Here is a 27,722-nt window from a genome sequence, read left to right as displayed (position 1 = left end):
TACAATGAAACTAGTAAAGACTCTTTAATTTCAGACACATGCTTGTTAGAACAGGGTTAAGTAACCTTTTCGGGTTTCTGCATAATTTGGTAACTATTTTCCTTTCCCTCAGAAAGTCTTGCAATCTTAGCTGCAAGCTACTGTCTGCAATTCAACTATGAACAATAATCCCACAGACTGTGGGCGCCTTAGATAATGGAATTGTGTATTTATATAATCAGTTTACAAAAATAATTAATTCTTTGTACAATCACTCAGGGAAAAGGTAATAATATATTTTTAAAGAAATATTCCAGGACTGATGCGGATGTCATCTTAAGATCAGCGTGTGGTATAATGTCACACGTGAAGACTGCATGGTGTCTCCATGAATGGCAGATTGTGCTGTAATCAGTTTTCGTTGTGATCAGTTTGTGTTGGAGACAAAGTATGATGACTGGAAGGGATTACTCCGAGACTTGTTCAGTCTCCACACCATCTCATAGGGATACGGTATTCTGGGTTGAGACACTTCGTCCAGTCGTGCCATCTGAAAAGCATGGTAATCTCAATCATTTGTATGACCAATACACATATTATCATTTGAGTTTGAGACTGGTACATCATGTACTGCTGACATGTTCTCATCCATCTGTCTCAGACTCACGTCCTCTGAAAACACCGTCCAGCCACTAGCAGCCCCAAGGTTGTCATCAATCTACCACAGACTCACCTCCTCTGAAGACAGCGTCCAGCCACTAGCAGGCACCAGGATGTCATCCATCTACCACAGACTCACCTCCTCTGAAGACAGCGTCCAGCCACAAGCAGCCCCCAAGTTGTCATCCATCTATCACAGACTCACCTCCTCTGATGTCAGCATCCAGCCACAAGCAGCCTCCAGGTTGTCATCCATCTATCACAGACTCACCTCCTCTGAAGACAGTGTCCAGCCATTGGCAGCCCCACGTTGTCATCCATCTATCACAGACTCACCTCCTCTGAAGACAGCGTCCAGCCACTAGCATCATCAGATGGTCATCCATCTATCACAGACTCACCTCCTCTGAAGACAGCGTCCAGCCACTAGCAGCTCCCAGGTTGTCATCCAGCTGTGCCAGAGTCGTGGCTCCGATGATCACTGATGGAACAACATCCTTCTGTAGCAGCCAGCGCAGTGACACCTGGGCCATGGATTTACCTGTGGAAGAGAACATAATACAGCCTCAAGCTAGCAATCTTGCTTACCATAGGTTTCAGGTTGTCTCTTAACAAGGATTTCTAACATCTGTGTTCACCAGGTTTGTCACGATGTCTAAATGGTTCTCACAATGTCTACCTGGTTTGTCACAATGTCTAAGAGGTTCACATACTGTCTATGATTGACTTACTGTTGTGTCAAATCACCACTCACTCCTCTAACAGTTATGCCTACCGTGTGTCTTTGCGATGTCCTGTACTGCATCGATGATGTTCCAGATCTGATCATTCCCCTCCAGGGTGTTCCAGCCTGGCATAGCCTGGTTTGCTCGTTTCTCATCCCCTCTCACCCAGCCCAGGCGCCCAGCTGTCGGGGGAGAATCTCGTGTATACTTCCCAGAAAGCAGGCCTCTGTTCAACACATATTTCATCAACGAAATATTTCACATCATTTTGATTTCTTAACTTGATGACAACTCAAAAAAGTTTATCCACTATTGTCTGAGTGCAAATTTAAACTGTCAGAGTGGTTGAGGGTAATTCAATGAGATTGCACAAAGCTCACAATTTAACGGAATGTTAAACTATTGTTTTTCATTGGTACATACTCAAAGACCTTTCCAGGAGTTAGATCTTTCAAAAAAGGTTACGCAGGCTGACATAGCAAAGTCTTCTTAGGCTTAGGGCAACTCTACTCAATCATTCATTAAAAATTTCCAGGTAACACAATCAGTCACCAAATGAGACATGGCAATGGCAACACAACTCATTCAACCAATGAGATACGGCCAGGCCAACACCACTCATTCAACGCAAAATAATTACATTTTTGTTGTGTTCATTGAAATTCTCGTATTCCGATTAGCTGAATTGGTCACATATTATTGCATTCATTTCTCAATGAATGTCAAAAATTAAGCCAGGCCCACCAAGGCACACTACTTTTATTACTGTGGAATGTCGGGGAATCCCAATATTACAGTCGAGGGAATTCCCCTTCTGCTCAAGTGTATCGCCATGCACAGGACATTTAGCGACTTTCATGCATATTCATTGTCCAAACTACCCTTTGAAACCGAAGGCCGAGAATGAATGAAACAGCAAACGTGCATGCTCACTCGCCTGTTTTTTTCCCGCTCGCCTCGGTTCAACTTTCATGTCTTCGGGTTTCATTTCTCAATGAACCGAAAAAAATACACAGTCATTGAGGTTTGAATCGAAAATCCGATGTGCAAACTGTTTGAATCTTACCTCAATGAACCGAAAAAAATACACAGTCATTGAGGTATGAATCGAAAAACCGATGTGCAAACTGTTTGAATCTTACCTCAATGAACCGAAAAAAATACACAGTCATTGAGGTATAAATCGAAAAATTGATGTGCAAACTGTATGAATCAAACCTCAATGAACCGAAAAAAATACACAGTCAATCCTTCAATACATTCAGCACATGAGAGACTGCCAGCGCAACACGTCTCATTCCCCCAATGAGAGACTGCCAGCGCAACACGTCTCATTCCCCCAATGAGAGGCCACAATGCAGGGCAACACGTCTCATTCCCCCAATGAGAGGCCACCATGCAGGGCAACATGTCTCATTCCCCCAATGAGAGGCCACCATGCAGGGCAACACGTCTCATTCCCCCAATGAGAGGCCACCATGCAGGGCAACACGTCTCATTCCCCCAATGAGAGGCCACCATGCAGCGCAACACGTCTCATTCCCCCAATGAGAGGCCACCATGCAGGGCAACACGTCTCATTCCCCCAATGAGAGGCCACCATGCAGCGCAACACGTCTCATTCCCCCAATGAGAGGCCACCATGCAGGGCAACACGTCTCATTCCCCCAATGAGAGGCCACCATGCAGCGCAACACGTCTCATTCCCCCAATGAGAGGCAACCATGCAGCGCAACACGTCTCATTCCCCCAATGAGAGACTGCCAGCGCAACACGTCTCATTCCCCCAATGAGAGGCCACCATGCAGGGCAACACGTCTCATTCCCCCAATGAGAGGCCACCATGCAGCGCAACACGTCTCATTCCCCCAATGAGAGGCCACCATGCAGGGCAACACGTCTCATTCCCCCAATGAGAGGCCACCATGCAGCGCAACATGTCTCATTCCCCCAATGAGAGACTGCCAGCGCAACACGTCTCATTCCCCCAATGAGAGGCCACCATGCAGGGCAACACGTCTCATTCCCCCAATGAGAGGCCACCATGCAGGGCAACACGTCTCATTCCCCCAATGAGAGGCCACCATGCAGGGCAACACGTCTCATTCCACCAATGAGAGGCCACCATGCAGGGCAACACGTCTCATTCCACCAATGAGAGGCCACCATGCAGGGCAACACACATCTTAGTGAGGCAAGTTTCCACCCTGAACTTGACTTAACTTGACTCTGAACTTACCTGACATTTTTGGGCCCGATCTTTATTCTAGTAAATCGGGTCTCACTTCTCTAAGTGCGTCAAATCACATGAGCACTTTCAATTAAAACGTGAAAGAAAATGGAAAATATCTGTTGACGCAAAGTTGAGGATACACATGGTTTGCAAATCCTGCAAACTACCGAAATCTGTATGGCACTTTAGGAACTGGATGTTGATTTGGTTATGCGATTTTGATTGGACTATGCACAGACTTGTTAGTCCAGCCAAAATACAACTCCATAATTCAAGCCATGTATAGTTATGTATCACTACTTTTCCTTCCAATGTGATTCTTGTATAATGGCATAGAGGATCATGTGCTGATCATTGTTATCCAACTCACCCCTTAAGAGGGCTCCAAGGCAGCACCCCTAATCCCTCCGTCTTGCACACCTGGAAGGGTTCGAACTCGGACTCCCGACACACCAGATTGTACTGTTGCTGGAAAATAATTTCAGTGTCCAATTAGCATCAAACGTACTGCAGCAACCAACTTAATGAATCAGGTGGTCAGGCTCAGTAACGTGGTTGATTGTGTGTCATCATAGCATCATTGCTTTCAATAACAATCACTGGTTTGTCTGGTCAAGACATGATTATTCACACCCTGCCATCATGCACCTGAGATATTGTTGAGTGTGCTGATAAATAACAAACAAAACAAACATGACAATGGCACAGTAATTTTACTGTGGTTCAAGCACTGTGGATATGATGCTATACCATTCCTTCACTTTCAGCTATAATCTCCTACCTGTAAGCTGATGAAGTGGTTCCAGCTATAATGTTCTACCTGTAGGCTGATGAAGGGGTTCAAGCTATAATGTCCTACCTGTAAGCTGATGAAGGGGTTCCAGCTATAATGTCCTACTTGTAGGCTGATGAAGGGGTTCCAGCTATAATGACCTACCTGTTAGCTGATGAAGGGGTTCCAGCTATAATGTCCTACCTGTAAGCTGATGAAGGGGTTCCAGCTATAATGTCCTACCTGTAAGCTGATGACGAGGTTCCAGCTATAATGTCCTATCTGTTAGCTGATGAAGGGGTTCCAGCTATAATGTCCTACATGTAAGTTGATGAAAGGGATCCTAGCTATAATGTCCTACCTGTAAGCTAATGAGGGGTTCCAGCTGTAATGTCCTACCTGTAAGCTAATGAGGGGTTCCAGCTGTAATGTCCTACCTGTAAACTAATGAGGGGTTCCAGCTATAATGTCCTACCTGTAAGCTAATGAGGGGTTCCAGCTGTAATGTCCTACCTGTAAGCTGATGAAGGGGTTCATGCCCAGCTTCTCTGTAGTACAGGCTATCTTCTGTAGCTGCCAACCCACCACGTTGCTGGCACCGACGTAGCGCACCTTCCCACACCTAACCAGGTCATCAAATGTGCGGAGTGTTTCTTCAATAGGAGTGCCATCATCCCAGTTGTGCATCTGGAACACCAGGAGAGTACATGGCCAGTTTCCTGTGTGTCAGAGATGGCATGGTACTCATGCTATCCGTGTCTCAAACCACTCATCCCCAATGGATCTCCTCACCTCAGTCTACCTGTGTCTGAGACAACTCAACCTACATATCCTTCGACTGCCTCCATGGTCTAGTGGTAGAGCATCCGCCCGGAGAGCGGAAGGTCTGGGGTTCGATCCCCGGCCGCGTCATACCAAAAGACGTTTAAAAACGGTACTTGTTATTACCCTGTCTGGAACTTGGCATTAAGGGGCTAAAACAAGGACTGGTCAGCTGGGAGTCAGTATGCTGTGTCTGGGTGGGGTACTCATGTTAAACTGCGGCATGGTATCTCAATGGGCTAGCACTTTAAATCTGCATCAGCCCGAACTATTTCAAGCAGCCACACACACACATAGCATGCACGTTGCTATATAAGGGCAATAATCTTGGACGTGATGTTCAACCCTATTTCACCTCACCCACGACTAAATTGGTCAAAATAATCATTTACCTCTCGCTTCACTTGAGTGTTTGAGTATGCTTTTACGCCACTTTTAGCAATATTCCACAATATTATGTCACAGCGGAGGACACCAGAAAAGGGCTTCACGTCGTACCCATGTCGGAAATCGAACACGAGTCTTCTGACAACTGAAGAGCGAATGCTTTAACCACTAGGCTACCCCACCACCCCGAGCAGTTAGTACTCACCTGGTACAGATCCACGTGGTCTGTCTGCAGCCTCTCAAGGCTGTTCTGGATGCTCTTGACAATATGGCGACGACTCAGACCAACGCCAATAGATGTGTTTGCTCTCACCTTTGTTGCAATAACGTACTTCTCACGCGTTTGTCTGGAATGAAAAACAGATTAATTTTCAAATGGCTCATACATATGTGGAAACAGACACATCACCCCTCAGGACTGAATGTCAAGAATATTTAATTTTTAGTTAGTTTTGGCCACCATGTCAAATGACACGCCACAAGTTACTACTGCTTGAAAAAATAAATTGCTCCAGTTGAAATTGGTCATAGTCACCTCAAAGTAGAAATATGTAAAGGTACAGAAGTTCACCTATATTCAATACATATAATAAAACAACTAATTTCTTCTTAAACTGCATCCCCCAATTCCTGAACTTTCATTGATATTTCCCTGAATCTAATGTCCCCTTGGAACAGATATTTAATGGTAATATTGAGAGATATGAGATAAGTGTATGTATAATTTTTTAAGTTACCACATTTTCATATGGTAACACTGAAGAAAAGGTTCAAACATATAATCAGATAATATTTTGAGTTTATAGTATATATAAGTATATATAAGTATATATGTTATCATAAGTGAAACACACACATGTTCTTATTTGAGTAGAGAAGCATTTAGAAATTGTACATGCTCTTTATGCAAACAGTATCTTTAATAATTGACCTTTTGCATAATTATGCTGACATTGACCTTTTAGAGAAGTCTACCAAAATCTATCCAGGAAGCCATGTTTGCCCAGTTTGGTGATTATCCTGTTATGAAATACCAGCTAATTGTAGTCATAAGCTATGTCTATGCTTATTTCGGGGCAGTCGGGTAGCCAAGTGGTTAAAGCATTCGCTCAACACGCCGAAGACCCGGGTTCGATTCATGACATGGGTACAATGTGATATTGCTGGAATATTGCTAAAAGCAGCGTAAAACCATACTCACTCACTATAGCTCACCTATCTCATATGTCACAAGCTCACCTTTCATGGCAGCCAATATGGCTATGGTGCTGATAAACCTACAAACAAAATAGGGGCAAACCGGTATTCGAACCCACAAGATTTCTGGCGTGCCCAAGGGACAAAATTCTGGTTTAAAGAAATCATTCCTTGTTGTTGAATGTAACAAATGTGCAGAAAATGTATGATTCTGTCATCACTGACTTATCATGAAATTGTTTCAGAGAAGCAATACATGACAGTAGCACACAAATGGCAAGTGATAGGTATGTTTAGGTCAGGTACACACTCCTACAGGTGGCCAATGATCTCAACAAATCAAGAAGTGTGATTTTAGGCTTATGGAAATGCAACACTGTTGTGGACCGCAATAAAACGACAGACAGACCATGAAGTCTCACACAAACAAGCAGTGACAAGGGAAAGAGTCAGCTCATCAAGCAGAAACACCGAGTTCAGGGGCATCGCCCAAGCAATTAAGTGAGAGAACTGTGCACAATCGGTTGAAAGCTGCAGGATTACAAAGTCTTTGGCCAGTGATCAGCATCAAGGCGACGCATCACAAACCTTTAAAAGTGGAACGACATCATAGGACCAGACAGTTGCACCATCGGCATCACACCATTGTTAGTGAGTGACAAGTTAAGGAGCTGGGTGTGGTAACATGATCATGAGCCTGCAGCTGTACCCTGTGACATCCTGACCAATGTGGTGGTCACTCCGTGAAGGTGTGGACATCTCCAGCCATAGGACAGACTTCACATGTCTTGAAGGTCAACTCACGGCTGAACATTAATTGTGATTATTGTAAGGTGTTTCTCATAGGATTTGCCATCAGTTTCAATTCATACAGGATAATGAATGATATTCTAGGATGGCCAGTTCATGTTTTCAGATGACCCCCTCCTGAACACTGTTATGTTTTCAGATGACCCCCTCCTGAACATTGTCATGTTATCAGATGACCCCCCCCTGAACACTGTCATGTTATCAGATGACCCCCTCCTCAACACTGTCATGTTATCAGATGACCCCCTCCTGAACACTGTCATGTTATCAGATGACCCCTCCTTAACATTGTCATGTTATCAGATGACCCCCCTGAACACTGTCATGTTGTCAGATGACCCCTCCTGAACATTGTCATGTTATCAGATGACCCCCCTGAACACTGTCATGTTATCAGATGACCCCTCCTGAACATTGTCATGTTATCAGATGACCCCCCTGAACACTGTTATGTTTTCAGATGACCCCTCCTGAACATTGTCATGTTATCAGATGACCCCCTCCTGAACACTGTCATGTTATCAGATGACCCCCTCCTGAACACTGTCATGTTATCAGATGACCCTCCTAAACACTGTCATGTTATCAGATGACCCCTCCTGAACATTGTCATGTTATCAGTAGATTCCCTCTTCAACACTGTCATGTTATCAGATGACCCCCTCCTGAACACTGTCATGTTATCAGATGACCCCTCCTGGACATTGTCATGTTATCAGATGACCCCCCTGAACACTGTCATGTTATCAGATGACCCCCTCCTGAACACTGTCATGTTATCAGATGACCCCCTCCTGAACACTGTCATGTTATCAGATGACCCCTCCTGAACATTGTCATGTTATCAGTAGATTCCCTCTTCAACACTGTCATGTTATCAGATGACCCCCTCCTGAACACTGTCATGTTATCAGATGACCCCTCCTGGACATTGTCATGTTATCAGATGACCCCCTCCTGAACACTGTCATGTTATCAGATGACCCCCTCCTGAACACTGTCATGTTATCAGATGACCCCTCCTGGACATTGTCATGTTATCAGATGACCCCCCTGAACACTGTCATGTTATCAGATGACCCCCTCCTGAACACTGTCATGTTATCAGATGACCCCCTCCTGAACATTGTCATGTTATCAGATGACCCCCTCCTGAACACTGTCATGTTATCAGATGACCCCCCCCTGAACACTGTCATGTTATCAGATGACCCCCTCCTGAACACTGTCATGTTATCAGATGACCCCTCCTGAACATTGTCATGTTATCAGATGACCCCCCTGAACACTGTTATGTTTTCAGATGACCCCCTCCTGAACATTGTCATGTTATCAGATGACCCTCCTAAACACTGTCATGTTATCAGATGACCCTCCTAAACACTGTCATGTTATCAGATGACCCCTCCTGAACATTGTCATGTTATCAGTAGATTCCCTCTTCAACACTGTCATGTTATCAGATGACCCCCTCCTGAACACTGTCATGTTGTCAGATGACCCCTCCTGAACACTGTCATGTTATCAGATGACCCCTCCTGAACACTGTCATGTTATCAGATGACCCCTCCTGAACACTGTCATGTTATCAGATGACCCCCTCCTGAACACTGTCATGTTGTCAGATGACCCCTCCTGAACACTGTCATGTTATCAGATGACCCCCTCCTGAACACTGTCATGTTATCAGATGACCCCTCCTGAACACTGTCATGTTGTCAGATGACCCCTCCTGAACATTGTCATGTTATCAGATGACCCCCTCCTAAACACTGTCATGTTATCAGATGACCCCCTCCTGAACATTGTCATGTTATCAGATGACCCCCTCCTAAACACTGTCATGTTATCAGATGACCCCTCCTGAACATTGTCATGTTATCAGTAGATTCCCTCCTGAACACTGTCATGTTATCAGATGACCCCCTCCTGAACACTGTCATGTTATCAGATGACCCCTCCTGAACATTGTCATGTTATCAGATGACCCCTCCTGAACACTGTCATGTTATCAGATGACCCCCTCCTGAACACTATCATGTTTCCGATGCCCTTCCCCTGAATAAGGTCAAGTTTCAGATGACCCTCCCTGAATAATGTTATGACCCCTCTCCTGACTTTCTTATTCCTGTTTCTGTGACTTGCAAAAGGCCTGGAGAAAAGGATCATAGTCCATTCTTACACATGTTAGAGTGGGTGAAATTGAAAAGTGATGCAGGTCAAAGAGGTTTATTAAAAATAATAATCAACACAAAGTGTAGCAGTGGCTCCGACTACTCATCCAGAGCTCCAAATACATTTTGAGTAATTGAGTTTTTACTCTAGGGTTTCTATTTTAATTTGGTTATTACATTTTTCATTGGGTAACCAAATTTTTTTCACTCATCTATTCATCACTCTATTGGGTTTTTCCCAAAATTAAGGAACATTTTAAGATTTTAAAAAATGAAATAATATTTTAGATGTATATAACTGTTCTAAATATATAGGCTTGACTCGAGGTTTGAAAATGAGTTCAGGATATTAGCTCCTTTGAACGCATGCTGAAAAAGCTTTTTGGGGTATTTACGTATTTGAGTTTTTAATATAAGGCATGTGTTTCTGAATGTAAGTGAATTGAAAGTAATTGGGTATTGAATATATTTGGGGGGTATTTTATGCAAATATGCTGCTTATCTGCAGCTCTGTCATCTCCCACCCATTCCCCAGCTAATCAAGTTGGTCCAGCATAACATACTTTGTGAGCCAGGATCCGAGAAACTTCTCTGACAGTCCCTGAGAGTAGACGTCGGCGGTATCGATGAAGTTACCTCCCCATTCGACGTAGCGGTCAAGCACCTGGTGTGAATATTCCTCTGTGGCCTGACCAGGTAGCTTGGCCTGTAACACAAAGTGAGTGAGTGAGGTGAGTAAAGTTAAAACTTGCTTTCATCAGTATTTCCATTACTTCACAGCCTTCTTGGGTGATACACATCTATGATGTTTACGAACATGACAAAAAACCCACAAGCACAGGTATGGTGCGTCTTCCTGAGGCAAGGGAGTTAACTGACTATAAAAGTTAATTGTGGAATAATATTATGGCTGGACTTACAAGTTTATGAATAGTCCAATCAAAATCACGTAACAAAATTAACATCCGAATGGTAAACTTCTGTGCAGATTTCAGTCAATTGCAGGATTTGCGAAACATGTGTACCGTCAACTTAGCGTCAACAGATATTTTCCAAATCTTTTCATGTTTCTAATCAAGGATCAAGGGTTTTTTATTACAATAGATCTTGATTATCCATCAGATCGACTTGATTTGGCACCGCCATTTTGATTAAGGCAAGGTGATATCAGAGATGGAATCTGATAGAAGGGACAAAACTCATAATAGCCACTGGTGGCACTACTATCAAGCCCAGAAATTCCAGCCCAGTTCGGCAAGGGAAGAAACTGGACTTTTACAATCAGTTAACTCCCTTACCTCAGGAAGATGGGGTATGGTGCTGACAACCCTAGCAACATACTGAGGACCAATCAGGGATTCAAACCCACAATCATAGGTTTCTGGCACACCCAAGGGACATAACTCTGCACAGCTAATTACAGCCCCTTAGACAACTGTGACAGAAAGACACACTGTTAACTGATCAAGCTGTTTCATACCCTATTATTATAAGGTTTTATTATCTTTTGCAAACCCACACATCTGGCAATTTCAAATACTGATCTTACTTCTTACATTGCTAAATAACAATTTGCGTTTCCTACATTGTTTACATCAAGTGTGGTGATATATTTCAGGCAGATGTTTCACCAAGGTATCTTGCAACAAAATTCCACGAATTACGTCATAGGATATTGTGACGTGATTGTAAACTTTGCGATGCAGGGTCCCGTTCCACAAGGCGATCATAATGACAGCCGTACATCTATGTTAAAGTGTAGGAGTTATGACAACAAACAAACAAACTCCTGAATTCTAAAGGTAGGCCAGTGTATGGTATTAAATTCATATGTGTCAACTTTTGACGTGTTTAAAGAATTATTCTGTCATGATGTGGATTGTGTAGATGTCTGCCTATTCATTCACGACAGCGAAATATTTAGAAAAAGTTATAAACGGCAAGTATTAAATAAATACTAAATTTTATGAGCTCATCTATATTCTCTATTAAGCAACTTGTAGTGTAAGCATGAACAATATTTCATATTATTACACAGTCTTACAATATATATATCATAACCAAACACACATTCAGGTAGTCCTGTGGGGACCCATGTTACACCCCACCCCTCCCCCACCCCCCAAATCCCTTCACCATAATGTGCTCAAAGTCAATAAACCAGCTGTGTTAATGGCAGTTATGGACCAGATGACAAACTGGCAAACACCAAGAAAAACAAAACTGATAAACTTGGTCAGCCAGCTCTGGCTGTGGTTGTCTGTTGTCTGTCTGACAGTTTGTAAATATAGACCCTCATTATATTTAGGTCACAACCTGATAACATAGAAAAGACGGAGGGTGGTTTGTGCAAAGTCACAGTGAATAAATAGACTTGAGATAACAGCAATTCCTATTCTGTCATGGCTGTGAGGTTAAACGTTGACCTCCTCAGTTTAGACATTCTACCAGCTAGATAGAACTAAAAATCTTTCTAGTTTGGATATATGAATAATGTTTCCTGACTGGTCAATTTAACACTTTTAAGGTGAATACTCCTGTAAAGAATAAAGACGTTGCTATCAACTACTACTATCAACTACTACTTCTACTACTACTACTACTACTGCTACTACAATGTTAACACTTTGATTGGATAGCAATTTATTTTATTCTTTCTGACAAAGTTTTAGAGATACTTCTTGCTCCTATAAAGAATAAAGAAGTTGCTATCAACTACTACTATCAACTACTACTTCTACTACTACTACTACTACTACTACTGCTACTACAATGTTAACACTTTGATTGGATAGCAATTTATTTTATTCTTTCTGACAATGTTTTAGAGATATTTCTTGCTCCTATAAAGAATACTACAATTGTTTCCAGAAACTATCCCCCAAAAAGCACATTTCTCAGGAAACCATTCCCAGTGGCTAATGATCAGCTGATAAATACACAAAGCGCATGAATGTATACCCTCAGAAAAGAGGTCTCACTCTCAGCAGTGTTTGTCAGGCGTCCCCCACTTACCCCCGAATCTCCAAACGTCATCGTGCCGAGACATATGTTGGCCACCTTCAGTCCGGACCTCCCCAAGAAGTTGTAGGAAAGTTTACTCTCTTCAGGTACAGCTGACATCGTTGTTGTAGGGCGAGTAACGTCTGTTCTTACGGGTCGACGACTCGTCTCTGAAACTTGGCTGATACGGCAAAGGGGGGTAACTCTACCTAGAATGATTTTCCTTCCTTCGTGCCCCTTGAAAATCTTATGATTTTTAAAGTTCGAATCCGGGTTTCATGAAATGAACCTTTCATTAGAAATATCAATCTTTTGGAGTAATTGAAGCAATTATTGGTACGTTATTGACGTAGAAAAGACATGTTTATTTTCCATTGTTATAGATAATGTAATTCTAGACTCTTTATTATATTTACCCCTTCAAACAAATTAACAGTTCAACAAAGAATAATTGATGACATGTTATGACATTAAAAATGGATGTTTATGCATTGATTATATTTGTACGGGTTGTTATGGAAGTGTTTAGTCATTATAAATGTCATTCAGAGAACTTATTTGTGAAACAGGTTGTAGTAAAAACTCTTAAATAGTAAAACGGCATTGGAACTGTCACACTTATGTTAACAACCCCCTGCCCTGGTCACTGACCTCGCACCATATGGTGTATATTCCTCTACCTACAACACCTGACTGATATGGTTAATCTAGAGACGTGCCCTCGACAGAAGCGGCGGATAGTATGGCTGTTCGTGGTGGCGGTGGAAGCTGCGATGATGTCGCAGAACGGGTCTCCACACCGGGAACACTGGCCACTCGGTCCCGGTTTGCGTTACTACGAACATGTACCTTTTCGACTGTTATTCCCCATCAATAATAAACATGGCTTCTGTCTTCTTAAAGTCCACCCTCAACAACCAGGGAAAAACACGCCCTTGGACATTACCGACACAGTCTTATAAACTTCTGATTACGTCACACTACGGTAACAGAATTGAGTGAGTGAGTGAGTGAGTTGGGTTTAACGCCGCTTTTAACAGTATTCCAGTTATATCACGGCGTGTCAGCTTAATGTGGGAGGAAAGCCAGAAGTGATGCAGGTCTCAGACGTTTACCACTTCGGTGAAACCCACGAGCACGGGTATGGTGCTGACAAACCTAGAAACATAATTGGGGCGAACAGGGATCCGAACCCACAATCATAGGTTTCTGGCGTGCCCAAGGGACGCAACTCTGCACAGCGAATCGAGGCGTCTTAGACGACCGGGCCACCGCAACAGAAAGTTCTTCCAAATGTTGCTAAACGTCGACAACGCCCGGGACCTGATTAATACATTTCAATTGTAATACCTAGGTTTTACAAGTAACGTTTTATAAACTTACCTCTTGGTTTAACCAAAACCTCGGAAACGTGCTTTATCCTATACTTCTGGACACTGTCCAGTGTCTGATAGGATGACTGTCGCAGCTGATGACGTTACCATGATAATACGTTTCCTCAGATGGAGGATGCGTATGAAGTGTTTTCCTGGGTGGTGGTGACCGGATATCTGCCACTCCTAGGCCTGTCTCCCGTCCGCCCAGTGTGCCTCTACCTTTTTTCGGCTACAGGCAAAACTCCTTGCGACGTGGTCATGCATTGTTCCTTGACGTATCATACCAATGGTTTGCTATTTCAGTTTAGACTAACATCTAGTCTCTAAAATGAACGTATCGTACAGAAGAAAAACAGTTGTTCAGTTATCTTAATAAAAATATAATTAAAAGGAGCCCAGTGACTCTCTTCATTTTCAGATACTGCAGTGATCTAGACTTGCCAAACATTATAGACTTGCATGGGCTGTATTTGATATATATTTGTATCAGGGTCTGTAAGACAGACTACTTTCAGTTGTACCGTTACTCTTTGCATGTTATTTGTCACTGTCCAACGGTTTGGGTATGAATGAACAGTACATCATTTCTTTTATGCCTACATCTTTGTAGGCTGATATGCTACAAGTGCAGCAAACGTTTCACCTCAAACTCAAGTTCCACTGATCTGGGTACTGGAGCACGTGCATTACTCAGCGAACTGTTTTGGTTGTGTTTGGGCGATTGATTTCTCAACCATATTGTAACACTAGTCGGGGTTTGGACTTTAAGTTTGTTAACGTTTCTTTTGCTCGTCAGTTTACATCAAAAGCTATGCTAATTATGTCCATCATCCACAATCTTAGTAACTGAAAAGTACATTCCTCCAGTACTTGTGAGTACAAACATGTCAGGTTGTTTGGTTGGCTGGTTTGTTGTTTAACGCCGCACTCAGCAATATTCCGGCTATATGATGGCGGTCTGTAAATAATCGAGTCTGGACCAGACAATCCACCAATCAACCTTGGGTGAGAATTGTACTGCTGAACTCAGGATTATGATTAATTTAGATGCTGCTCCAATCAGCCCCTATTTGACTGTAAGGTATAGAGAAAATAACAGCAAGACTGTGTAAAATATGGAAGAGAATTTATGGATGTCAACTTCTTTATTATGAGATACGGGGGGCACGGGGGGCCCAGTCGTCTATGGCGCCGCGATTCGCTGTGCAGAGTTGCGTCCCTTGGGCACACCAGAAACCTATGATTGTGGGTTCGAATCCCGGTTCGCCCCGATAATATTTCTAGGTTTGTTAACACCTTACCCGTGCTCGTGGGTTTCGCCGAAGTGGTAAACGTCTAAGACCTGCACCACTTCGGGCTTTCCTCACACATTAATCGATATAACTGGAATACTGTAAAAAGCGGCGTTAAACCCAACTCACTCACTATAATGAGGAACACGTTTCGGAGTATATGCTTACTCCTTCATCATATGTAAAATATGTTTTCAATCCTTTGGTCAATGGTCATTTTATTGAAGCGATATCTCCAAGGAGACATTGCTTGATCTCACCCAAATGACAGCCAATTTGGATGATGAATTTGGTTAACATGGCCCCCATTTCATCCGATAGTAGTACATCTTCCCGAGGCAAGGGAGTTAACTGACTAAAAAAGTCCAGTTTCCACCCTTGCCGTAATAGGCTGGTATTACTGGGCTCGATCGCAGCGCCACTTGTGGCTATTGCGAGTTATGTCCCTTCTATGTCTCTATTGTGGACCAATTAGATTCCAGCTCTCGTATCACTTGCATTCGATTAAAAAAAACGGCGGCGCCCAAGTCAAGACGATCTGATCGATAAACAAGATTTATATTGTGACGAAACGGGTCTAACAACGCGAAGTGCATCAAATAACGTGAGCACCTTGATTAAAACCATGAAAAGATTAAGAAAATATCTGTTGACAACGAGTTGGCGGTGCACATCCTTTGCAAATCCTGCAATCGACTGAAATCTGCACGAAAATTTACAAACCGGATTTCGATTTCATTGCGTGATTTTGATTGGACTATGCGTAGACTCGTTAGAACAGCCAAAATGTAACTCCATAATACGAGCCCAGTTCAGAAAGGGTGAAACTGGACTTTTATAGACAGTTAACTCCCTTGACACGGGAAGATGATAGTAGTATAGTAGTTTCGAAATGCATCGGGTTCCACATATGTAATGATTGTTTCTATTGACCCAAACACGAAGCCTCCTCCTATTGTTGCTATCAGGTTGTGGGCAGCATCGATGTGGTGGGTCGTCAGACCGAGAGCAGGGGTCATCTTCAAAACCCTCTCCCACGCTTAAATTCCTTCATTCAAAGATCTAGTGTGACGTTTATTGAGCTGATATTCCAAATGTCCCCAAACGCAAAACACGTTGTCCACCTACAGACCTTTGCTGGTAGCTGCATCCCTCTACACTCATGTAGTACTGTAGACTAAGATAAACTCTTCGAAACAAACGTTTTGAAAAGGTTAACTAAAATACATGCATGATTCTAATTCTATTAAATAACTCTGGAGTTAAGGAACCCTTAAGACTATTAACTGTTGGCTGTTTGATTTACCCCTTTCCGTTGGAGATACTAGATGAGAGCGTGACAGCCATTTTTGACCATCCAGATCAAAGGAGAATACTTTGATGCCTGCTGAAGTTTGCTGCCTGTTTGTGTATCTGGTTCAAATGCAGTCTGTGGATGGATGGAACGTATTGTACACAACGCATGAGGTGAGGTGAAATTGGGTTTAACGTCGCGTCCAGGATTATTGCACTTAGATAGCGACGTACGTGTGTGTGTTTGTGTAGGTGCTTGTACTGGTCAGGACTAATGCCGATTTATAGTGCTAGCTCACTGAGATACCATGCCGCAGTTTAACATGAATACCCCACTCAGACACAGTATACTGACTCCGAGCCGACCAGTCCTTGTTTTAGCCCCTTAATGCCGAGCGCAAGACAGGGTAACAACAAGTACCATCTTTTAACGTCTTTTGGCATGACGCGGCCGAGGATCGAACCCCGGACCTTTCGCTCTTCGATCGGCCGCTCTACCACTAGACCACGTAGGCGGTCACATAACGCATGACAACTGCTAAGGGTGTACTATACATCCTTTGCAGTTAGGCTAAGAACCTTTCAGCCAACCCTCATATGTATAACGTTAATTAAAATGATTCTTTAAAGTGGACCATCGAGTACAACGGAACTAGCAAAGACTCTTTAATTTCCGACACATGTACCGCATATGTTACAACAGGGTTAAGTAACCTTTTCTGGAATCTGCATAATTTGGTAACTATTAATTTTTCCCTCAGTAAGCCTTGAAATATACTGCAACTCATATGTTAAATTATGAGTGAGTGTGTTTGACTGTGCGCCGCTTTTAGCAATATTCCAGGAATATCACGGAGGGGGACACCAGAAATGGGCTTCACACATTGTACCCATGTCGGGAATACGAACCCGGGTCTTCAGTGTGACAAGCGAACGCTCAAACCACCAGGCTACCCGACCGCCCCTGTTAATTATTTCATTAATTCCACAGAATATGAGCGCCTTAAATAACAGGATTATATATTTATATAATCAGTTTAATAGTAAATTCTTTGTACAATCACTCAAGAAAAAAATAATAATATATTTTTAAAGAAATATTCCAGGACTGATGCAGATGGCATTTTGAGAACAGCCTTGGTATAATGTCCCATGTGGCAGATTGTACTGTAATCAGTTTTCGTTGTGATCAGTTGGTGTTGGAGACGAAGTATTGTGACTGGAAGGGATTACTCCGAGACTTGTTCGATCTCCACACCATCTCATAGGGATACGGTATTCTGGGTTGAGACACTTCGTCCAGGCGTGCCATCTGAAAAGCATGATGGCCTCAATCATTTGTATGGCAAAAAACATATTCTTTGAATTTAAGACTGGTACATCATGTACTGTTGACACAAAGCTTACCCCATCAGTTATCTCCATCCATTGCTTGGGGATCCGGGTTCTTAACCTTAGCAGCTTCCACCCTTCTGTTACAAACTCACCTCCTCTGAACACATCATCTAGCCACGGGAAGCCCTGACTGTGTCATCCATTTGTCACAAACTGACCTCCTCTGAAGACAGCATCCAGCCACTAGCAGCCCTGACCGTGTCATCCATCTGTCACAAACTGACCTCCTCTGAAGACAGCATCCAGCCACTAGAAGCCATGACTGTGTCATCCATCTGTCACACTCACCTCCTCTGAACACATCATCTAGCCACGAGCAGCCCTGACTGTGTCACCCATCTGTCACAAACTGACCTCCTCTGAAGACAGCGTCCAGCCACAAGCAGCTCCAAGGTTGTCATCCAGCTGTCACAGACTCACCTCCTCTGAAGTAAGCGTCCAGCCACTAGCAGCCCCAAGGTTGTCATCCAGCTGTCACAGACTCACCTCCTCTGAAGTCAGCGTCAAGCCACTAGCAGCTCCAAGGTTGTCATCCATCTATCACCGACTCACCTCCTCTGAAGTCAGCGTCAAGCCACTAGCAGCCCCAAGGTTGTCATCCATCTATCACAGACTCACCTCCTCTGATACAGCGTCCAGCCACTAGCAGCCCCCCAAGTTATCATCCATCTATCACAGACTCACCTCCTCTGAAGACAGCGTCCAGCCACTAGCAGCTCCAAGGTTGTCATCCAGCTGTGCCAGAGTCGTGGCTCCGATGATCACTGATGGAACAACATCCTTCTGTAGCAGCCAGCGCAGTGACACCTGGGCCATGGATTTGCCTGTGGGAGGAAACGTAATACAATCTTAAATTGCAATATTGCTAACCATACGTTTCAAATTGTGTCTTGGTTTTCCAACCTCTGGATTTACCAAGTTTGTTACAATATCTCCAAAGCTTGTCACCATATCTACCAGGTTTGTCACCATATCTACCAGGTTTGTCACAATGTCTACCTGGTTTGTCACAATGTCTACCAGGTTTGTCACAATGTCTACCTGTGCTGTCTACAGCTGTGTCTTTGCGATGTCCTGTACAATGACTTCCAAATTCCTCATGCTGTCTACCAGATTCCTCATACTGTCTACCGGGTTTCTCGTACGGTCTACCTTGTTTGTCACAATGTTTACCTTGTTTGTCACAATGTTTACCTGGTTCGTCACAATGTCTACCTGGTTCGTCACAATGTCTACCAGGTTTGTCACAATGTCTAACAGGTTCTCATTCTGTCTGTGGGTGTCTTACAGTTGTGTTGCCAGTGGCACCAACTCTTACAGTTATGCCTACCGTGTGTCTTTGCGATGTCCTGTACTGCATCGATGATGTTCCAGATCTGATCATTCCCCTCCAGGGTGTTCCAGCCTGGCATAGCCTGGCTTGCTCGTTTCTCATCCCCTCTCACCCAGCCCAGGCGCCCAGTTGTTGGTGGCGAGTCTCGAGTGTACTTCCCAGAAAGCAGGCCTCTGTTAAAACCATCGGTTCAATATTGTATTACCGACAAGACACATACTGATCAGTCCTAACTGACCTCCTTGTGGGGAATCAGACACATTCATAAGAAGGCTTGACACCTGCCAGACGCAGAGAGGATTTCTCTTATGATCTTCATTCAATGATATATGTACTGTAGACTTTGATACAGATTTACTCCCTCCATCATGGACATATCAGGGAAACACATAAAGCATCCATGACCATACTAGTATACTCTTCAGTTATATCCAGGTCAACATAACCCTTGAGAGATCTTCGGGACACCATTACTTAATTGTTGAGGGCTTTCCGGGACACCACATCTAAATTACTAAAGGATCTCCTGGGCACCACTACCAGACCGTTCTGACATCTCCAGATCACCATGACTTGACTGTTGAGGGATCTCTGGGACACCATTACTAAATTGTTGAGGGATCTCCGGGACACCACATCTAAATTACTAAAGGATCTCCTGGGCACCACTACCAGACCGCTCTGACATCTCCAGATCACCACAACTGGACTGTTGAGGGATCTCTGGGACACCATTACTAAATTGTTGAGGGATCTCCGGGACAACACATCTAAATTACTAAAGGATCTCCTGGGCACCACTACCAGATCGCTCTGACATCTCCAGAGCACCACTACCGAACTGTTGAAGGATTTCCGGGACACCACTCGGAGCTGTTGAGGGATATTCACACACATCACTGAACTACTCAAGGATCTCCACGCCACCAATACTAAACTGTTCAGTGAGATCTACCCTCGCACCACAACCAAACTTTTGAGGGAGCTCTCAGACATTACCACTAAACTGTTGAGGACCTCCACGAGAAAAGTGTTGAGGGCTCTCCGTGACACCATCACTAAACTGTTTCATTACATATATCTGGTCAGGTCATAGAAGAATGGGTCCAAACATGGTGTGGACGGACAATGAACAGATGCTATGCTATATTATGTTATATTGCAACTTCGATCCTCCTGAGCTTAAAATATATAATAGCATCAAATATATATCTTTATACATTCATGTCTTATTTTCCATTAATATGTCACTTTACTATTTTAATCATGAATCAATGCACCAATCATTATGGCCCAACTCACCCCTTAAGAGGGCTCCAAGGCAGCACCCCTAAGCCCTCTGTCTTGCACACCTGGAGGGGTTCGAACTCTGTCTCCCGACAAGCCAGACTGTATTGTTGCTGGATAAATCATGGAAGTCAATATCAATATTACATTATACTATCAATGAGAATAAGAGGCTATACTTTACAATTATTCCAGCTATAATGTCCTACCTGTAAGCTGAAGAAGGGTTCCAGCTATAATGTCCTACCTGTAGGCTCATGATGGGGTCCGGCTATATTGTCCTACCTGTAAGCTGACAAAGGGGTTCCAGCTATAATGTCCTACCTGTAAGCTGAGAAAGGGGTTCCTGCTATAATGTCCTACCTGTAAGCTGATGAGGGGTTCTGTCTATGGTGTCCTACCTGTACGCTAATGAGGGGTTCCGTCTATGGTGTCCTACCTGTAAGCTGATAAGGGGTTCTGTCTATGGTGTCCTACCTGTAAGCTGATGAAGGGGTTCCGTCTATGGTGTCCTACCTGTAAGCTGATGAGGGGTTCCGTCTATGGTGTCCTACCTGTAAGCTAATGAGGGGTTCCGTCTATGGTGTCCTACATGTAAGCTAATGAGGGGTTCTGTCTATGGTGTCCTACCTGTAAGCTGATGAGGGGTTCTGTCTATGGTGTTATACCTGTAAGCTGATGAAGGGGTTCTGTCTATGGTGTCCTACCTGTAAGCTGATGAAGGGGTTCTGTCTATGGTGTCCTACCTGTAAGCTGATGAGGGGTTCCGTCTATGGTGTCCTACCTGTAAGCTGATGAAGGGGTTCATGCCCAGCTTCTCTGTAGTACAGACAATCTTCTGTAGCTGCCAACCCACCACGTTGCTGGCACCGACGTAGCGCACCTTCCCACATCGAACCAGGTCATCAAATGTGCGGAGTGTTTCTTCAATAGGAGCGCCATCATCCCAAATGTGCATCTGGAATAGTAGGATGCGACATATGCCACCATAACATCCAAGTTTACAGTGAGCTAGAGACCGAATGATGCTATCACCTCACAAGTGAGGGTTTGGATTTAGGATTGGTGGACTACCTTGTATGGTCATCTCACAGGTTCTCCTCCACACAGTACTCACAGGTTCTCCTCCACACAGTACTCACAGGTTCTCCTCCACACAGTACTCACAGGTTCTCCTCCACACAGTTCTCACAGGTTCTCCTCCACACAGTACTCACAGGTTCTCCTCCACACAGTACTCACAGGTTCTCCTCCACACAGTACTCACAGGTTCTCCTCCACACAGTACTCACAGGTTCTCCTCCACACAGTACTCACAGGTTCTCCTCCACACAGTACTCACAGGTTCTCCTCCACACAGTACTCACAGGTTCTCCTCCACACAGTACTCACAGGTTCTCCTCCACACAGTACTGTCAGGTTCTCCTCCACACAGTACTCACAGGTTCTCCTCCACACAGTACTCACCTGGTACAGATCTACATAGTACTCACAGGTTCTCCTCCACACAGTACTCACAGGTTCTCCTCCACACAGTACTCACAGGTTCTCCTCCAAACAGTACTCACAGGTTCTCCTCCACACAGTACTCACAGGTTCTCCTCCACACAGTACTCACAGGTTCTCCTCCACACAGTACTCACAGGTTCTCCTCCACACAGTACTCACAGGTTCTCCTCCACACAGTACTGTCAGGTTCTCTTCCACACAGTACTCACAGGTTCTCCTCCACACAGTACTCACCTGGTACAGATCTACATAGTACTCACAGGTTCTCCTCCACACAGTACACACAGGTTCTCCTCCACACAGTACTCACAGCTTCTCCTCCACACAGTACTCACAGGTTCTCCTCCACACAGTACTCACAGGTTCTCCTCCACACAGTACTCACCTGGTACAGATCCACGTAGTCTGTCTGCAGCCTCTCAAGACTTCTCTGGATGCTGTTGACAATATGACGACGACTCAGACCAACGCCAATAGGTGTGTTTGCTCTCACCTTCGTGGCAATAACGTACTTCTCACGTGGCTGTCTGGAATAAAAACGCCACAAACTTTGAATGTTTATCCTTAAACAAACGATGAGTAAAACCCTTTTTTTTCTTTACATTCAAATGCCTGAACAGATCGATCTACATTAGGACAGGCCCTTCTTCAGTACAGCCTGGCTCTGGGGTACCCCCAATACCACGCAATGTTGATATATATGATCGTTCATTGTGTCTGTTGAAGGCAGTAAACATCGAACATCCTATGCTTATGATGCAAACGACCGCCTATGTGGTCTAGTGGTAGAACGGCCGCCCGAAGAGCGAAAGGTCCGGAGTTCGATCCCCGACCGCGTCATACCAAAAGACGTTAAAAGATGGTACTTGTTGTTACCCTGTCTGGCGCTCGGCATTAAGGGGCTCAAACAAGGACTGGTCGGCTCGGAGTCAGTATACTGTGTCTGAGTGGGGTATTCATGTTAAACTGCGGCATGGTATCTCATTGAGCTAGCACTACATGTATAAATCGGAATCAGTCCGGACTAGTACAATAGGCCACACACACAAACACACACACGTGCATGCACGTCGCTATATAAGTGCAATAATCTTGGACGCGATGTTAAATCCCATTTCACCTCACCTCACCTTATGATGCAAACTGTGCGACGATTACAGCGTTGACCGTGTTGCGCTGACCTGACATAACTGTTTATTGTATGTGATTGTTCATGTCAGTAAAAATTCAGCACTCATTATCTCTTGCATTCTCGCACTTTGTCATATTTGGCTCGTTTCCAAGCTTGCCGAGAACACGAGAATGGGCCTAACATTAAAATAGTACGGCTATGTTGTTCTGTGTCCCAAACTATCCAACAAACCAATCGATTGCCAATGCACTGATGAACAATTGTCTTCGTGTTTTATTATGACAGTGAAATGGATGCGTTCACCATGCTCTCTCCATCAAACATGTTATGCTAAAATGATCAAAGATGCTATGTCGGGATCTGATAGGACCTAGGACACAGGCCTATGCAGAGTTGCGTGTGATGTGATTTTCATATTAATTGACTCCAATTTACTTCATGATTGTTTTGTCCATGATGTTTGTATATGGCTTCTTGATGTCATAGATGTCTGGTGTGTATCGTATTGAATAACGACCTCTCTATGTTTGTTTGTATATTTGTCACAGATTCGCCCTATCAGCGTTTATAGCTCTTGGTTAATCATCACTATGCCGGCACTGGTAAGCGCCATCACTTTGGGCTTTCCCCCACATCAAGCTGACACTCCCTGATATAACTGGAATACTGTTCGAACGCGTTAAACTCACTCACTCACTCAACAACCGCACTCACTCAACCCTCCACGCACGCACTCACTCAACGCACACACTCACTCACGCACGCACCCACCACTCACTCACACATGCACGCACCCCACCCCAACCCCACCCACTCAACGCTCTCACTCAACTCACTCATTCACGGACGCACGCATGCACGCACGCACGCACACAGTTTTGTGTGGTATTCTCTATTATTACATCCTCATACCACTGGCTTCAAGCATCATATTGAACACAGAAAATGGAGACCCTGACAGTTCCCAGATACACGTCTTGTCAGTGCATTACTGCACCTTGACCACCCTCACGCTGCTGATCCTGCTGGTACATCTGCACCTACTTTGTGAGCCAGGATCCAATGAACTTCTCAGACAGTCCTTGTGAGTAGACGTCGGCGGTGTCGAGGAAGTTGCCTCCCCACTCGACGTAGCGGTCAAGCACCTGGTGGGAGTATTCCTCCGTGGCCTGGCCGGGTCTCTTGGCCTGTAACACAAACACAGGCAACTGGATTGATATAGAAGTGTGCTTTTGGGGCTTCCATCCAAACTTGCCTTGTTATTGGATTCCTATTCACCTTGAAACAGTTCCCTGACACATCTTTGATTCTCCGTGTGTGCTTCGCGAAGTATGTGAGCGCGTGAGAAAATTGTTTAATTGTCTGAATTTTATCACATTGGCAGCATCGCTGTATGGTAGCAGCAGATAAGGTTAAACTAACATTTAGCCGCAAAAAGCATATCTAAAAATGTATATCTTCGGAATTAAAGTAAAATCCAAATGGAGCCCAGAACAATGCCAATTCGCGCTGAGTGAGTGAGTATGGTTTTACGCCGCTTTTAGCAATATTCCAGCAATATCACGGATGGGGACACAAGAAATGGGCTTGTACATTGTACCCATGTCGGTAATCGGAACCGGATCTTCGTGACGAGCGAACGCTGTAACCACTAGGCTACCCAACCGCTCCTTAATTAGCGCTGAGGCAAACTTGTCTTGCCAAATCATTCTAGACTCAAGTTGGGGTCGTTTCTTTATTTATTCTCTAGGGTCGGGGAGATAAACTTCAGATATGGCCTGCAGAGAATTGTCTGTTCCAGTTTTGATGATAGATTGAACACTAGTCTGGCAACTTACAGCATTATCATTCCATTATCAGTGGCGATATCGTCAGGTGTGCATTTACTATTTTACCCACAATCCCGTCATCCACACTCAAAACCACCATCTTATCCAAAACATCACACGACACGTGAAGATCCGGGTTGGGACAGCTCTTCAGCAACCCATGCTTTCCGTAAAAGGCAACTATGTTTGTCGTAAGAGTCGACTAACGGGATCGGGTGGTCACGCTCGCTGACTTGGTTGATACATGTCATCGTATTCCTATTGCGTAGATCGATGCTCATGATATCAATCACTGGTTTGTCTGGTCCAGACTCGATTATTTGCAGACCGACATCATATAGCTGGAATATTGCTGAGTGTGGCGTTTAACAACAAACAAACAAATATTCGCCATTAAGAAAGGTCAACACTTGCGCGTGTCCCAGGCTCTGATGAAAAGATTAGAATTGTGCGCGCATTCAATGGATACCTGAAACCAAACATCACACTCAGACCTATACACTACTTAACGACTCCAAAACCACCTTCACCACCACCATCTCACAGCATCACCCTTATCAACATACCACCAATTGCACCCATGTCACTATCTAACCCCACCAACAGAAACCCCACCATCCACACCGCACTCCAAAATTCACCCCAGCCTCAAAACCCCCACCCCCACCAATACAACCCCCACCACTCACACCGGACCCCAAGCCTTCTCCAAAATTCAACCCCCACCAACAAAACCCCCACCAACACCAACACAATCCCCACAACCCACACAGCACCCCAAGCCTACTCGAAAATTCAACCACCACCACCAACACGGCACCCTCACCAACACAGCACCCTCTACCCACACAGCACCCAAGCCTACTCCAAACTTCAACCCCTACCAACACAACCCCCACTCCCACCTCCACCAAGTGGCACAAACACAACCCCCACTACCCACACAGCACCCGAAGCCTACTCCAAAATTCAACCGCCACCACCCACATCGCTACCCCCCAAACACAACACCCACACCAACCACCAACACCGCGGCCCCACAAACACAACCCACACCACCCACACCGCACCCGCACAAACACAACCCACACCACCCACACCGCACCCCAAGCCTACTCCAAACTTCAACCCCTGCCAACAGAACACACAAGGTGAGGTGAAACGGAGATTAACGTCGCGTCCAAGATTATTGCACTAATATTGCGACGTGCTTGTACATGTGTGTTTGGCTGCTTGTACGTGTCCGGACTAATGCCGATTTATAGTGCTAGCACACTGAGATACCACGCCGCAGTTTAACATGATTACCCCACCCTGGCGCAGTATGCTGACTCCGAGCCAACCAGTCCTTGTTTTAGCCCCTTAATGCCGAGCGCCAGACATGGTAACAACAAGTACCGCCTTGTAACGTCTTTTGGTATGACGCGGCCGGGGATCGGACCCCGGACCTTCCGCTACCCGGGCAGCCGCCCTACTACTAGACCACGGAGGCGGTCCACAACACACACAAAAAATCACCAAAGAGTCACACCAAAACCAGGTTTGTTCTTATCAAAATATTAGCTCTGCCATATAACAGGAGCCCCTTTTCAGGTTTCGAAATTCAGATAAATACGTCTCATCCAGGATAATTTGCTAGAAATGCATCTAGATAAACGATCAACTGGTTACATTGAAAGGAGTTGGTTATCTTTTCCCATGACACAAAGAAAGTTGGACAATGTATACCATATTCGACGTAATAAGCGCAGAGGGGGCTCTTAAAATTAGGAATAGGGGGTTCTTATTAGAATATAATTTTGGTGAAAAAAAACAGGGTTAAAAGATCATAAATTTCGTTGATTATGCGGACAGCCTGAATGATATAAAAGAAAGGTCTACGCGTTTTATACACGACAAACATATTTTTCCAGAATTTAATTGCCCGTAATTAAGGGTGCATATAACACACGAGTGTGTATTATACACGAATAAATAAGTCTTGTGCACATTGGTCAATCGGAAGGTGCAAATTGGGATTGTTCACCAGCCAATATATTAGCAAATATCACCGTGGGCGCTTATTAGAGTCGGGCGCTTATTACGTCGAATACGGTATATATGCTTTAGTTATACAGGTACCTGTGGAGTGCATGTCAATATCCCCGAGCATTGAAATTAGGTCTATGTGTATGAAGAGCAGATACACATTCCTACAGAAACTATGTCCTAATGATCAGGTGATAAATACACGTTATATTACACATGACAAGCGCATGCATGTAGACCCTCAGAAATGAGGTCTCACTCTCAGCTGTGTTTGTCAGGCGTCCCCAACTTACCCCCGAATCCCCAAACGTCATCGTGCCGAGACATATGTTGGCCACCTTCAGTCCAGACCTCCCCAAGAAGTTGTAGGAAAGTTTACTCTCTTCTGGTACAGCTGACATCGTTGTTGTATGCGAGTAATGACGACAGCAGTGGGCTGACACTCGTCTTTTAAACTTTATCAACTGAAGGCGAAGGGAAGTAACT

At 44.3% G+C, this 27,722-nt stretch overlaps 1 protein-coding gene across 3 annotated transcripts; it reads right to left on the bottom strand.

The window, feature by feature from the left end:
• Positions 1-27,722, bottom strand: LOC124146529 (1-deoxyxylulose-5-phosphate synthase YajO-like). 3 transcript variants are annotated; one of them, XM_048401747.1, is made up of 8 exons: positions 27,530-27,722; positions 10,323-10,465; positions 5,784-5,925; positions 4,883-5,056; positions 3,968-4,065; positions 1,415-1,590; positions 1,041-1,180; positions 1-529 (listed from the first exon to the last, which is right to left on the bottom strand). In XM_048401747.1, exons 1-8 carry the CDS (start codon positions 27,635-27,637, stop codon positions 407-409), a joined length of 1,104 nt encoding a protein of 367 aa, XP_048257704.1. In that variant the 5' UTR covers positions 27,638-27,722; the 3' UTR covers positions 1-406. The 3 variants fall into 3 exon arrangements, with proteins under 3 accessions (XP_048257704.1, XP_048257703.1, XP_048257702.1); XM_048401746.1 differs by lacking the exon at positions 27,530-27,722 and adding an exon at positions 12,775-12,960; XM_048401745.1 differs by lacking the exons at positions 1-529; positions 1,041-1,180; positions 1,415-1,590; ... (2 more) ...; positions 5,784-5,925; positions 10,323-10,465 and adding exons at positions 17,780-18,035; positions 18,803-18,942; positions 19,449-19,624; ... (2 more) ...; positions 22,633-22,774; positions 24,424-24,566 and having other exon boundaries at positions 27,530-27,721.

The sequence above is a fragment of the Haliotis rufescens genome, unplaced genomic scaffold, assembly GCF_023055435.1.
Source record: "Haliotis rufescens isolate VD_foot unplaced genomic scaffold, xgHalRufe1.0.p SCAF_23, whole genome shotgun sequence".
NCBI lineage: Eukaryota > Metazoa > Mollusca > Gastropoda > Lepetellida > Haliotidae > Haliotis > Haliotis rufescens.
This window is presented reverse-complemented; position numbering and strand designations above follow the sequence as displayed.